Source organism: Anoplophora glabripennis, unplaced genomic scaffold (genome assembly GCF_000390285.2).
Source record: "Anoplophora glabripennis isolate ALB-LARVAE unplaced genomic scaffold, Agla_2.0 scaffold49, whole genome shotgun sequence".
In the NCBI taxonomy this organism is placed as follows: domain Eukaryota; kingdom Metazoa; phylum Arthropoda; class Insecta; order Coleoptera; family Cerambycidae; genus Anoplophora; species Anoplophora glabripennis.
The window spans coordinates 52,711-67,531 of NW_019417201.1; the positions used below are offsets into that span (position 1 = coordinate 52,711).

The following is a 14,821-nucleotide window of genomic DNA, read 5'->3' on the forward strand; positions in this document are numbered from 1 at the left end:
TGACGCCACTGGATTTTTTCTTTGGGATTTACCAAAAAACTTTACTCAAAAGCACAAGAATATGGGCTAGGATAATACAAGACTGCCCAGAAATTATTCCAGGACAAACAGGGAAGGTAACTATGAACGTATGTAAAAGAATTCACAAGTGTGTTGATATAAATTGACTGATAGAAATGACAAGAACTTTGTAGTTAGCAGGTAAGAGAATTCGCTTTTTCCAGATTTGTTTTATTCTTTATATTATTGGTTTGTTAAAAGTAGATATAAGAATAATAATACCACATTAGAGTTTAATTTTTTTTTCATTGATAACTACTATCGAAATAAATGAAATAGACCCCTGAATTGGAAACCGATATTAAGAAAACGTAAGGGCAAAAAAATTTGAAATTTTTACCATATATAGCCTCACTATTAATCTATTGTGTGCTAAAATTTCAGTTTCGTAATCCCATTTTTTAGTTATTAATGAAAATGTTGAAAAAATCACGGTTTTCTGCCTACAAAATTGATACCTCTCACTTTAACTTGTCGTAATTTTTTTGTTAATTGATAAAAAAATTCTAATTTTTTACTGACGATAAGTCGAACTATTGTCTTTAGTACTGTGAAGGTCATTTGCCACAAAAGCTCTTATTTTTTTTATTTTTAAGCAAAACAGAAAGGGGTGGTATCTCCGTAAATATTGCTTTCTTTAAAAAAAGAAAAAACTGACTCGTGTTGTAAATAATTGTAAACAATCTATAAAAAAAAGAAGAGCTTCTGAGTCAAATGATCTTCACAGCACTAAAGACAACAGTTCGACTTATCGTCAGTAAAAATTTGGAATTTTTTTATCAATTAACAAAAAAAATACGAGTTAAAGAGAGAGGTGTCAATTTTGTAGGCAGAAAACCGTGGTTTGTTCAACATTTTCATTAATAACTAAAAAATGGGATAACGAAACTAACCGAAATTTTAGCACACAATAGCATAATAGTGAGGCTATATATGACCCAAATTTCAAATTTTTTTGCTACTACTTTTCTTAATATCGGTTTCCAAACTCAGGGTTCTATTTCATTTATTTCGATAGTAGACATTTAGAATAAACTTAATGAAAATGAATAAGAACTGAGCACTTTGAATTGCTTACAAAATTACTTAAAAGTTCGTAAAAGGTACGCTTTGAAGGGTGGTGAATCCAGTGGCGTACACAGATTTTTTTTTCTAAGACAATAGCTAATGTGAATTATGAAAATTTTACTGCTAAAAACACTGATGTGACCTTGAATTTTGTATGAATGCGGCCCATTTTGCTTAAAAAATATAGTTCAACAAATTTAGATTTAAAAAAAAACATACAAAACCAACTTAACACAAAATTCCTAATAAAAAAAATGCTATTTTGCACACTTGCTGCTTTAATAACTATTCTAGTAAAAATGTAAGATGTAATTAAAATTCTTGACCAAACAACTTAACTAAAAAAAAAGCTGTTTTAAGTCTCCAGATGCTCGTTTTCGAGATACAGGATGTTAAAGAAATAATACAATTTACTTACATTGGTAAACGTAAATTGGTTTTTGTAATTTGATATAAAATTATTTCTGAAGTTAAAATATGGAAAAATATGTGAATGGAAGTGGAGGTTTGGAGTGAAATTATTGAGTACATTTTCACTCAATATTGTCCATTTTGATCATTTTACTCATTTGTGATTATATTTATACTAGAACTGCAGAATGCAGTGATTTAATTACAATAATTAAAGGCAACATATTAAGTCTCGATTAATAATTGGTTAAATATACGGATAGTTAAATTGTTATCTATAATTGGTATTTGTAACGTACATTATAGGTTATGGCAATCTATTCGTCCGATCAGGTCACCAATTCCTTTAATCGGGACCTAAAATATTGTCTCTAAAACAGATCTGTGGCAAACCATTGTGGCAGCTTAGTAATTTATAATTTTAATACAATGATATTTAAATTAAAATTTAAAGAGAATATAAACCAAGTCTGAGTAAAAAATGACTCAATAATAGTTCAATTTAAATCATATTGGAGAAAAAGTCAACTCTAAATTGGTTGTATATACTCAGAATAGAGTCAAAAGTCACTCAATTGAAGTTAGCAGTAATTCGGATTTGAGTAAAACTCACTCATTTCTGTTGCAATAGTTTCACTCAGTAGTACTCATACTAATAGAGTAAAAATTTCACTTAATCGTGTGTGGACAGAAATTGATACATTATTGAGTGAAATTTTTTTACTGTTTTTTTTTAATTTCCAGTTTTAAAGAAGCAATAAAATATTAGCGCCTATCAATTAAAAGTTTTAAGAACTAGGTATTCAATTTGTATCACCCCTCAGGTATTCACGAACTATAAAATCCAAAAAAATATATTTCGAGGTTAAATTACCGCACACTTTTGTGCGTTCGACTGTTTGTTGTCTGATTCCTTTGCAGATTCCAAAGTGGTAGCAAGGCGAACGCTGAAACGAACAGAAGTCTGGTATTAGCCGGCCACACCTTAACATTTTTACTTATCATGCTTTAATAAAGGAAAATGGCGCTTGAACTTGACCATAGCATAGAAAAATGAAAAGGTAGTAAATGTAGCCTTGCAAGAAATCACTCAGATCGGGCAGTTTTATAGATAGTCGCTTATAGTGTTATGTAAATTGAAACAGTTTGGAATTGGTATACACCAAGGGACTAAAGCGTGCCCATTGAATTCCGAAGATGATGATTTTTCGCTTTGATCTTGTGGTATACATGGTGCTTGCAAACTTAGAGAAGATTATTTGATGGTAGGCAGAATGCATTGATAATAATAAGCGTTTTTAACAATCAAATTCGTTGAAACTGCAAAATTGCTAAAACTTTTTGGGAACCTCTGGAATCGTCCCCGAGTTACATACTACATGAAAAGAGGTGAATAGTTGCGGCTGTAAATGGCGTGTCGTCCACTTTTTTGTCCCACTTTCTGTAGTAAACAGAAAAACTGGTAGTTTTTTGTTCACAGAAACAATGACTAATACTTGTCAACAGAGGCAGAGCTATGAGTGGAGTCAGTGGTTCCAAAAAAGTTTTCACCGTATCAGTATAGTAAGTCAGTGGATATTAATGAGTATTAGTTTACGTGCAAATATATTTTTTCCAATCCAGCTTTGGCACCACGATTTATATACTCTTCCAAGTTTGCTAATTCAAGTCGAGTTTTAAATATTTTTCAAATACTCTCATCTAATGAAGTCATATATGAACTTTAACCCATGTCAATACTAAAAAGTAATCCAAAGGTAAACTATTAGTGTAGTTCTAGGACACAACTACTCTGCGCACTAAAGCCCTGTCCAGCGTTGAATATCTAGTAAACATGTGTATATCTCTAATTTTCTAAAATATTATGACAAGGGATTAAGTGCATTTTTAATCCCGATGTATTAAGGATACACTTTAGTATGACATGATATGCTCTCCACAGCATGAAATAACAAAAATCAATTAAAACGTCAACTTTGCTACCTTCAATTGGAGGCAGAATCCAAGAAGTGCAAAAAGTAGATGAAATAACTGTATTAATTATTTAAGTGAGAATTTCTATAAATATTCTATACGCAGTACAGACCTCTTTAAAATTTACTGGACAGCTGTTTATGGTATCGTTATCCGGAATACTGCAACCAAGCACCCATTTATTACAATTAATCTACACATTTTGCTGGTTTTGCATTGTCGATAAACACTTATTTTTTACTTAAGATCTACAGTTTTGTACGTTCAGCAAATGGGTAAGTATTTTTTCAGTAAAAGTGCAATCTTCGTCAATATAGCCAGAAAATATGATTGAGATTCATATGAATTATTATTTGTTTTACGCAAAATATGTTTTTCGTTCACTTATTGGCAAGCATACAGCCTTATTTTATGTGTTTTCTAACTTTTTATAGTTCTATGTCACACTGAACAATGTAATAAATGGGACTGAGATATGGTGATCTTACTGGCAATTAAGCTTTTGTAAATCAAGGAATTTTTTATTGAACGAAAAAGAATTCAAAGTTCATTCCTTCAATCCAGGTCCTATTATTATTTCTATTTTACACAGAAGAAACCGTGTTGCTCATATTTTTGCTCTAATTGATATAATTAATGTATATTTCGTGCATGTTTACAACATTAAGTCATTGTTAAACAACTGATTATATTTATATTTTTTGCTCTTCAAGGTTATAGGAAATACTCTCGATTTGTTATTCTGCAATCTATTAAATAATTATGATCTCAGTTTTTAAATCATGACTGAAAATAGTTCAATCAATACTATACAAAGAAGCAGCAGTATTTCGATGTTAGTTGTAGTGGTAGACTTGTCTCTTAATTTCATTGCGGATCACTATTGTAGCTGTGCATTAGAATTTTTCATCTAAAGAAGGTATACCTTTCCATAAAGGCTTAAAAAAATTAAATAATCTACGTTCAAAAACGATTTAATCAAGATCTTCCCAGAGCTACTATGTTATAATGTGAATTACTATTTCAGCAGATATATTCAAAAACAATACTCTCTCTCGTATACAGAGGAGTCAAAGGTGGACACAGAAGTGAGAGCAGGGGTATATGGGGTTCAAGAAAGGGTAGAGATCTCCCTTGTACAGAAATGAATGAAACAGTTGGGTATAGGGTTAGGTAATTAGTTCATACCAGATCAGATCTGGTTTCGGGTTGTTTGGATTTGGATGATATAGTAACTCTAGTAGGTTGAAATTATAGGGCTCTAGTAACTAAAAACTGACGAGTTAGCTACAGTAGGTCATGATATTGCCAATTACTTTATCAAGACACTATTTCCGGGATTGGCAAGGGATAAGATCCAAAAATTATGACAAGATGGCGGACTTATTGAACTAAAATCACAAATCAAGGGTAACAGTGGGAAAATAGTTCAACCAACACTATACAAAAAAGTATTTCGATGTTAGCTGTAGTGGCAGACTTGTTTCTGGCAGATTTTGAACTTTAATTTCATTGCAGATCGCTACTGTAGCTTTGCATTAGAGCTTTTCATCTAAAGAAGGTATAGCTCCAAAAAATTAAATAATTTGCGTTAAAAAACGATTTGATCAAGAGCTACTATGTCATAATGTGAATTACTATTTCAGCAGATATATTCAAAAACAATACTCTCTCTTGTATACAGAGGAGTTAAAGGTGGACACAGAAGTCAGAGTAAGGATATATGGGGTTCAAGAAAGGGTTGAAGTCTCCCTTGCATAGAAATGAATGAAACAGTAGGGCATTAAAGGTAATTAATTCATCCAAATCAGATCTGGTTTGGGTTTGTTTGGATTTAGATGATATAGTAACTCTAGTAGGTTGAAATTATATGGCTCTAGTAACTATAAACTGTCACGATATTGCTAACTACTTTATCAAGACACTATTTCCGGGATTGGCGAGGGATAAGATCCAAAAATTATGACAAGATGCCGGACTTATTCTACTAAAATCACAGATCAAGGGTAACAGTAGGATTATTAACTGGATATAGCAAACTGGGGATATATGTGGATAATATCGGCTTGGTAGAAGCCTGCTTCTGCTATGAGGAAGAGGATCTAGTGTTCGGAAGAGCAAAACCTCCACATATCTAAAAGCTATAGGAACAAACCACTATAAAATTAGTTGAGTATGAGATCATGAAGGTCCACAGTAAAATCAAGACACGAAACATTTCTTTACACACCCAAGGATTTTAAAAACATTTGAAAGACTTACCAGTGGCAAACGCAGCCATCGGAAGTTGCCTCGATATGCTCTCCGCCACTTCCGACGTCAAACCGTAGATCCCCAGCAGCTCCCTCATGGTGTTCATAGCGTACTGCCTCATCTCGCTCACTTGATCCTGACTCAGATTCTGAGGCGCCTGCGAAAAGTCCGAAACGTGCGGCTTGGACAGGTTGTGAATAGAGAAACTCTGCGGGATCTTCGAGTCATTCTCGCTGTTGCTGTTCTCGTTGTCATTGTCGTCGTTCTCCGAGTTGGCAAAGTTCTCGTTGAACTCCGAGTCGCTATTGGAGTCGCTCTCGTTGTTCTTGCTCAGGTCCATGGGACTGAATCTGGGATCCACTACGACCTTCCTCGTGGACAACGTCTTCCTCCGCCGCACGTTGTTGTTGACGTTGTTGTTCTCGCTGTACTCGCTCAAATTCAACGCCTCGCTGTTGTAGGCGTACTCGTTGTCCGAGTAGGCGACGTTCGAACACCGGGGCTTGAAGTTCTTGCGTTTGTTCCGTTTCGGCAGTTCGCTCTTCGGAGACGCCACGTAGTTGTCCTGGTCCGAGTCGCTCGAGTTCACGTTTGAATCGAAGGGTTCCGAGGCGTGGTAGCGGGAGTAGTCGTCGACGTTTTCCGTCGCCATTTTGATAGCATCTGAAACAGAAGAGGGCGCTGTTAGAACCAAGAGAAACTAGTTGGCTATGTCTAATCTATTTTGGTTTGGTTCACTCTCCCCTAAAGAGAAGTACTATACTGTTATTGGTATTATAATCGACATTGTACGGTTTCTAGAAGATCGTGGATTTTACTTGCGCGGACAGTCAATATCGTTAAGTATGTTTAAAAAATAATGAAAGGGTAAACACGGAGCTGCCGATAACGGTCTTGAACGTACGCTTTTAGTATTTTAATTCAGTTTAAACAATTTTACGCAACGGATTTGTTTACAAAATTAAAATGTCCATGATTTACCGTATGCGGATATAATTACTGTATAAATATTTTAGAAAATAGCAGGTAATTTCTAGTAAAACAACATTTGGTTAACGCTTACATCTAGAAGGCATAATTTACGCTAGTACCTGAATTTCGTTAAAATTATAAGCAAACAATAACAGTACCGAGCTAAAAATATCTGAACTTTAGGAGTATTTCGTGAAAATATTTCATAATATTTGCTTTTATATAGGTATCTGTCGGTATTTACTTTAAAGTGATATAATCTGAATATATTACTCTTAATTTGAATACCTGTATTAATTTTTAAAGGTTTCCTTACAAAAATAGGTACATAGGTTATTTTCCTTAGATAGATTTAGTTGAAAATATTGGTAAAAATATATATAATTGATAAACTTATGATGAAACATGTTAATAATACAATGATATATGTCATTTGTTCGTAATTCAATTTTACTTAAAATGTGTCTCAATTTTACATTCACAAAAATATAAAGGTAAGAAGGAAAATAAATTATAATATTTATTTCCCTATTTTAGCCTATTCAAAATTAAAGACATCTTGCAAATATTATTTTTGTATGATTCAGAGACAAAGACATAGAAAAATACAAACTGTACTATTGTTTCGTATTTGAAATTATCACAAAATAGCATAAAGGTGGTGTGCAACATACATAAAAAAATTAATAGTGTTTGCAGAAACATTGAAGAAAAAACTACCCATGCTAATAAACACAAGAAGTATCTTACTTTTACCCAATTTTTTCTCTCTTTTTTACAAAGGCGCTGTGGTTTTTTGAAAAAAAAGTCTAACTCAACTTCAAAAGGGCGTAGGATCATTATTTTTTTAATAGTATGTTTTTCACACTTTTTATAATTAAATATTATGCATGGTTTTGGAGATAATCTAAATGTTTATAAAAAAGTGGTAATAAAAGACCATTTTTTAATGTAAAAATCAAAAGGACCCCTGGCAATAAATCAAAATTCCATTTAAATACAAAGCTAAGTTAGGTTTTAAGCTTTAAAAATCGACTTTCTAAACCCTTTTTTGCTAATAACTTTCGAAGAGACAAAAGGTTAATGTTATGCAAGTAAATAGAATTTTGCACAGTTTTGAATAACAATAAAACTCACAACTTTCAGGCATATTTATAAAATTTCAACAAATAACCACCAATTTATGGATAATTAAAAAAATGCTGTTTTCCACGTTTTTTTTGATGTTTTGTTGCAATAACTTTTAAAAAATTTATCCGATTTTAATCTATTATCTTTTTATTGCGCGTATTTCGTCTGTTGAACACTTTTCTCTAAAATCAATAGTTTTTCCAATATATTGAAAAAACTGATTTTCGACCCAAATTGTTAAAAAAACAATGTTGCTAATGAAAAAAATTGACTCACGAGATGAGACACCTTTTCTACTGCCTTGCCTTGCACATTTCAACAATAAAATAGCGGATGTCAATTCATCGATTTTTTAAGTTTATTTACTGCTATAGCGACGAGTTTTATCAATTTTTCAGAAAATTCGGAAGTTTGAGCCATCTCTGTATCAGGCCGAGAACTTTTCCAACGCCTCTCGTATGTATAAGATCTCATAAATGTATCTGTAGGATCACTTTTTAATAATTTATGGTTTTCCCTATTACGCAATTATAAACAAATTAAGATCAGCGAAATAACAATTACTTTATTAGAATTTTTTCCAGAAAAATCGTTTTTTTCGCCATGGGAATTACAAAATTTTTATTTGTTCTTCGAATATATGGCAACAATTCAAGAAAAAAATCGAGTCTCAGAAGTAATTATTCAAATATTATATTAAAACTAGCAATGTTGTATTTATTGTTAGTCGTTTATGTAAATATATTGGGAAATACCACTACGCTAATAGTATCCCGCATAAACTACTAATTTCTACAAATTTGTTCTACAGCAAAAATGATGTACAAACACCGAATATCTCGGTAGGCAGCAGGTTGGCTGGGAGCGCGCATCATCCGCCTTTTTTTCAACTGTCAAAAATTCACTTGAGTCTGGTATAGTTTTTGTCTAAATATTTCTGCAAATGAATACGGCGGCAAGGGACGTGCGTGGTTTTAACAAAATTTAATAAAAACTTGCAAGAATTTGGGAAGCAGACTGTCCACAATTAAATTTTTACTTCTCGGAATCACAAATGCCAGATATTTGGGAAATATTTTGTTTTTGTTTGTTATATGGATATGGCCGGGGACATTTGTAGCACGTTTGAGGTTTTATGCGGAAAGTTTCGCTAAAAGGCGGGATTCACCTTCGTAAAAATATAAATCTTTCACACATATTTTACATATTTACGACTTGTTGTTAATAGTCGAACCAGTTCGCCGATATTTTGCGGAATTAAAAACGTTATTTACCTGCGTTTAGGCCGTACGAATTTGGAGATATGATGCCAGAAGTGACAGTAGCCATAGTCGACAACATAAAGGACCGCTCATGCCTGAAACCAAAAAAAAACTTTATTGTAATTTGCAATAATGAGGCTCTAATCAAAAATGAAGCTGCTTAGAGAACTTTGTAGTCAAGTCACTGAAGCATTTTGGCTATCAATTTTTTCGGATGTAATGGATTGACGTGAAATTTGAACTGTAGCTAAGGAATAGCCCAAGAAATAAAAATTATATAGCGCCAATGTGTGCACCCTAGGGGTGGATGCCACCCCTTCTGGAGGGTGGGAATTTTTATTAAAGATAACCTCACGATTCGATAGAGGGACGAATTGTAAGCAAAAAATGTTCTATAAGAATTTTTTGTAAAGTCAATACTTTTTGAGTTATTTGCGCCTAAACATGTTCGTTTTTAGCCCAAAAAATGCATGTTTTTGAACCATTTTTCGCGAATATCTCAAAATCTACAGTTTCATCAAAAAAATGATCATAAGCAAAAATGAAGGTAATTAAATAGCAAAGAGATTGCTATATTTTATTTTTGTAGATGGTATAGAACTCGAGTTTTGACTCCTAGAAGTTGAAGTCAATTTCGAAGATATATAATCGAAACGTTCAACGTCCTGTAGCGGAAAAATTAAAGGGTTTTCGAGGAAAACTTATATAACACCTATTAAAGTTCTTGAAAAGACCTTTAAATTGAGTGGTGGTAGAAGTCGTTAGCATGAAAACTAAGGAAGTTACAATCAAAATAAAATGATTGTCTTGATTTTTGAGAAAAAAGAATCGGTTAAATTAATGACGACGGAAAAAAATTAAACGTATTCCTTCTGAAATTTACCTTTTTTATGTATTAACAGTAGATTTTGGAAATTCGAACGATTTTAGAAGCCTAAATTAAAAAAAAATTAATTTACCTACTTTTGAATAAAATTTTTCAATTTTTTTAAAAATCGTCTTTTTTTCAAAATATTTCAAAAACTAACAAAGTTATAAAAAAATGATAGAATAAGAAATTGTAGGTTTTTTCTTTCTGAACAATTTGCTTTTTTTAATTTTTGTAGGACAAAATTTGACTGAGTTATGGTCGTTAGAAGTTCAAAACTAAGCTCGAAGACTACCTTTCCCGAGCCCTTTCAGTTTACAAATCTAAAAAACGAAGTGCTCAAACAACTGCAAATCATAGAACTTAAAGTGCTTTAAATTCCTACAAAATGTTTTTTTTGAGTAAATTTATAACTTTAAAATTACAAAAGTTAAGGTAAAAAAATTTATCGCATTTTTCCGGTAAAATTTTCGGTGCGGGTAAATTACCATCATCTTTGCGTATTTTGGAGCACTTGTGAACTGATTTAAGTAAGTATTTTAATAATATACATACACACATGTATCCATTTATAATGTATATAAAATTTTTCTTATTTGATATAAACTTAATAAAAAAATATTAAGAATAAATTCAATAAAATTAAAAAAAATATATATTATCACACTCACATATAAATTTTAGGAAATTTTTATATAAGGGGTAGGGTTTTTTATGAGGGGTAGGTCTTCCATAAGGGTTTTTTGGTTGCAATATATCATAGATCATTTGAAAACCAATAAAAAGTTTATAATTCAACATTTGCATACCATTATATTTCAAGCTTTCAATAATATTTAATTTTATTATAAGGGTGGTTTTTAAGGGTTGCAACTTTGTAATGAGTCGTACGCTTTATAATAAATAACAAAAGAAATGCAATACTTTGTGAATGCAACAAAACATTTTAAACTGTTAAAAACTTTTTTTTCAATTTTTTTGGCCATGAAAGGTTGGTTTTTAAGGATTTTCAAGGGTTGAAAAATAATTAAATTTCATAAATTATATTAAACAACATGAAAGGAACTTTATCCAACATATTTGAACATGAATTGAATATTTAAAATACGATTTCCGCATTTTTTCGTACAAGGGTAATTTTCACCCCCAAATAGAAAAAAGCACACATCTAGACAATATAACTTTTGAAGTGGGGTGTCAAATGAGCGTGTATGCAAATTTTCAGGAAAATCCATGCCATCCGAAAATATATTGCTAGAATATCGCCATATGATAAGCAGACATTTTTTTAGCACTTATGTCCAAAGTACGTAGGATCAAAAATCGATGTAGTAAAACGATGTGGATTGTGGGGTTGTCTATTATTTGGGCGTTCATATGTGACGTTACTACCAAAAAGATCTATACTAATTTCTTGACAAGTCATTTTCAGTTCCTAATTGAAAATTTGAGAAATAAAATTTGTTTTAAGGATAATCTTGATTATTTACAGTGAAAACGTGGCATTTTTTCTTGCAGAATCGTATACATAGGTCTGAGTAGGAGAAATGGAGAAAAATTTAATTTCGTCGATTATAGCGTCATCTATCATGAATCTAAAAAAATGCTTTAGACAAATTCAACGTACTTTTAGCCGTTGACATCGAATCTGCAATAAGAAAGGGTTCCTACTTAAGATTTCAAAGTTACGCCCGTCTCACTTATAAGAAGAAGGGAGATGGACCAATTTTAGCACTATATTCCCTTCGTGGTGTGATTAAATTTTGAAACAGTGCTTATTTCGCAAAGTTTGGGGTTAAAAAGAACACCCGGTATAAGAGTACTTAGGCACTACTGTTTACGGTATGGTATAATTTCTTCAAACACGCTCCGGTACCGATGAAGCGGTAATTTTTTTTTGACCGTGTTGGAGATAACGCGGAATTTCTAAGAGCAGATATGAAAGTGATCCCACCTGGTAGCGTCACGTATGCGAGTAACCCACATTTTTATTAGTTGGCCATGTTAATATTCAATTGTTTATTATCACCTATGGTAACTAGTTAATGAAGTCGTGTCATTTGTGTCAATTTTCCATATTTAATAATAATATAGTTAGCCGGCGGAGGCAATTAACGATTTTTAATGTCGCGCTCGCGCTTATAAATATTTATTAGTATTCGTAAGTATTGTTCTTTGGACATATTAGGGTGTGGCCAAACGGAATGAAAACTTATTTCATTAAAAACGTTTTATTACATCCTATATCCACACACAATTTCTAGCGCTTGTGACCTGCTTACTCAAAGCCTACGTATACACTTACATGTTTATTTATCGAAAACGTTTAAAACGGCATAATGTGGCTACCATTCTTTCACGCGCTTTTTCTAAGCCGGCCGGGTGCGAGAAGATATTAATATTAGCATTTAAATCGATTCTGCTACCGACTTTTCAATATTTAACACCTCAGACGGACAAATTCCATAAATCACCTCTAAAAACGGCCGGCTCCTTGAATTACAGCTTTTCCACATTACCATAAATAAATCCCTCAAACTATATTTTTTATATATTAGGTACCAACTCGGCCGGGGCTTGCATGGTGGTCTGTCTAACAAGATCAAATATTTGAGAGGGTATATTTACATGCGCTCGATCCGTATGGGTTCTGGTGATGCAACGATTCCTTTTCTTAGGCACATTCACTCAAGTATCAATTCGTAGAACACATTCTTGCTTTAAGGATACACTCCTAGCTCTTAATCGTAACATTTCTATCGACGTCACCAACAAGGGTTCCACAGGGTTCAACGCTAGGGCCTCTAAGGTTTATTTACTACTATTATCCGCTAGATTAGAAGTAAAGTGTTATTTTCAGTCCCTATATAAAAAAAGAGGTGGTGCACAATTATGCATGTCCCAAACTCGATAGTATGGGCCTATTGTGAGGATACAAAAAATTTAAATGCAATTTGGGAGCTCCATTTTCAATAGAACGTATTATCTTTGGGATTTGACAGAAACGAAGACGTCATCAATTATATTTTTTCCAGAAACATACCCAACTTTTTTTCCTGTTAAAAAGCTCTCTCTTTGCTAATAAACTTTTATTAATGAAATTTTTCTGTATTATTTCCCGTTTAAATATTATAAGCAATATCGTCCTAAAGAGTCTAAAAAGAAATACCACCTAAAAATCACAATAGCGGTGTAAGGATCAAGTCGTTGGAAAATAATTGAATGTTCGTTGCTTAAAGTGCATAAATGTCACAAAATACTTGTCATAACTCAATACGAACGTCAATCGTATAAATTTTGTGCTTACAAAATGTTTTCTCGTTCAGGAAAAGTTGATATGTTGCTAATTTACGGCGAGTCACAAAAAAATTCAAGAAGAGCTGTAGAGTTATATCGAGAAAGGTATCCAGAGCGCCGCATTCCTGATCATAGCACCTTTACAAGTTTGGAGGAGACCTTGCGACGAAATGGAGATGCATTTTCTGTTCGGAAAAATGAAATAGTTGACCAAAGGGTAAGAAACAATGTTAATACAGTTAGACTGTTACAGTATTTCGAACAAAATCCACGAAATTCTATACGGCAGGCTAGCCGGGAATTGAATTTGGATAAATCAGCCGTTCAACGAATTTTAAAGACCAGTGGGTATCATGACTACAAAATTCACAATTTGGTGTATTTGCCTGAGCGTCACATTCAAAACAGACTTAATTTTATAGCTCAAATGGTAGTAAATGTAGAAACTGTTGATCAGAACCTTCTTCGGTACGTTCTTTGGAGGCACGAAAGTCGATTTGACAGTAATGGTTTTCCAAACAGGCGCAAGAACACTACTGGTCCATTGAAAATCCTCCACATTGTAAATCCAGTCCAAAACCAAGGCCATTTTGGAGTAAATGTATGGTGCGGCATCTTGGTAGGCAATTAATTGGGCCTTATTTTTATGAACATACATTGAACAGCGTGAGTTACCTAAATTTCCTACAAGAAGAACTTCCCGCACTTCTGGAGAATGTGCCTTTGCAGCTAAGGAGAAACCTATAGTTTCAGCATGACAGGTTGACGGGGCTCCACACCACAAGGCCAGGATTGTGCAGCAATATTTAGATAAAACTTTCCCAGAAAAATGGATTGGGCTTAATGGACCATTCGTTGGCCCCGAAAGTCACCATATCTAACACCACTCGATTTTTTTTAGTGGGGGTTTTAAAAAATAAGGTTTACAAAACACCTTCGCGAGATATTAATAATTTGAAAGAAAAAAATCACAAATGCTTGCAATGAGTTAAACGGAGAAATGTTAATAAACGCACCCACAAAGAAGTCAGGCGAAGATTGGATACTATGCCTTGAAATGAGAGGAGGTCTTATAGAGAATAGATTGTAATAATATGTATGTAGTTTAAAAGCGTTTGCATCATTTTTTAAGTTTAGTTATTGTTAACATCATCATTGTTTGGAAAAATAACTGTTAAGGCTACTCATTTCTGGACATATTCTAACAGCAAATGAGGAGTTTTACTATCATCGTTTCTAGGTCAAAATATACAAGTTGATTTTAAAGTTAGAACCCAAAGATTAGTTTCTAAATTCCATTTTGGGATCCTAATCTCGTTAGGAGAAAAATTAGAGCTTGTAGCCTGAAATAATCATAATTAATTATTAACTAAAGTCTGCGACTGTTCTATTAAATTATATATACTTAGTTAAATTAAGAAAATGTCAAACATTATTTATTAAGACACAGTAAAACAGGACTTTTCACAAATAGGTATTTCTAGTGAGCCAAAGGTATATCCTTCACTGATGTACTGTCAAAATA

The 14,821-nt window shown here is 32.8% G+C and overlaps 1 protein-coding gene across 1 annotated transcript in view; it reads right to left on the reverse strand.

Annotated features, from left to right (window-relative positions):
- The window catches only part of LOC108903845 (myosin-G heavy chain-like), a gene marked incomplete at its 3' end in the record, with an annotated part of 78,304 nt that overhangs the window by 41,399 nt on the left and 22,084 nt on the right, over window positions 1–14,821 (reverse strand). The window contains exons 2-3 of the mRNA XM_018706161.1: window positions 9,144–9,226; window positions 5,776–6,429 (exon numbers count right to left, since the gene is read on the reverse strand). Coding sequence (XP_018561677.1) covers window positions 5,776–6,429; window positions 9,144–9,210 — 721 coding nt within the window. The remainder of the gene's footprint in view (window positions 1–5,775; window positions 6,430–9,143; window positions 9,227–14,821) is intronic.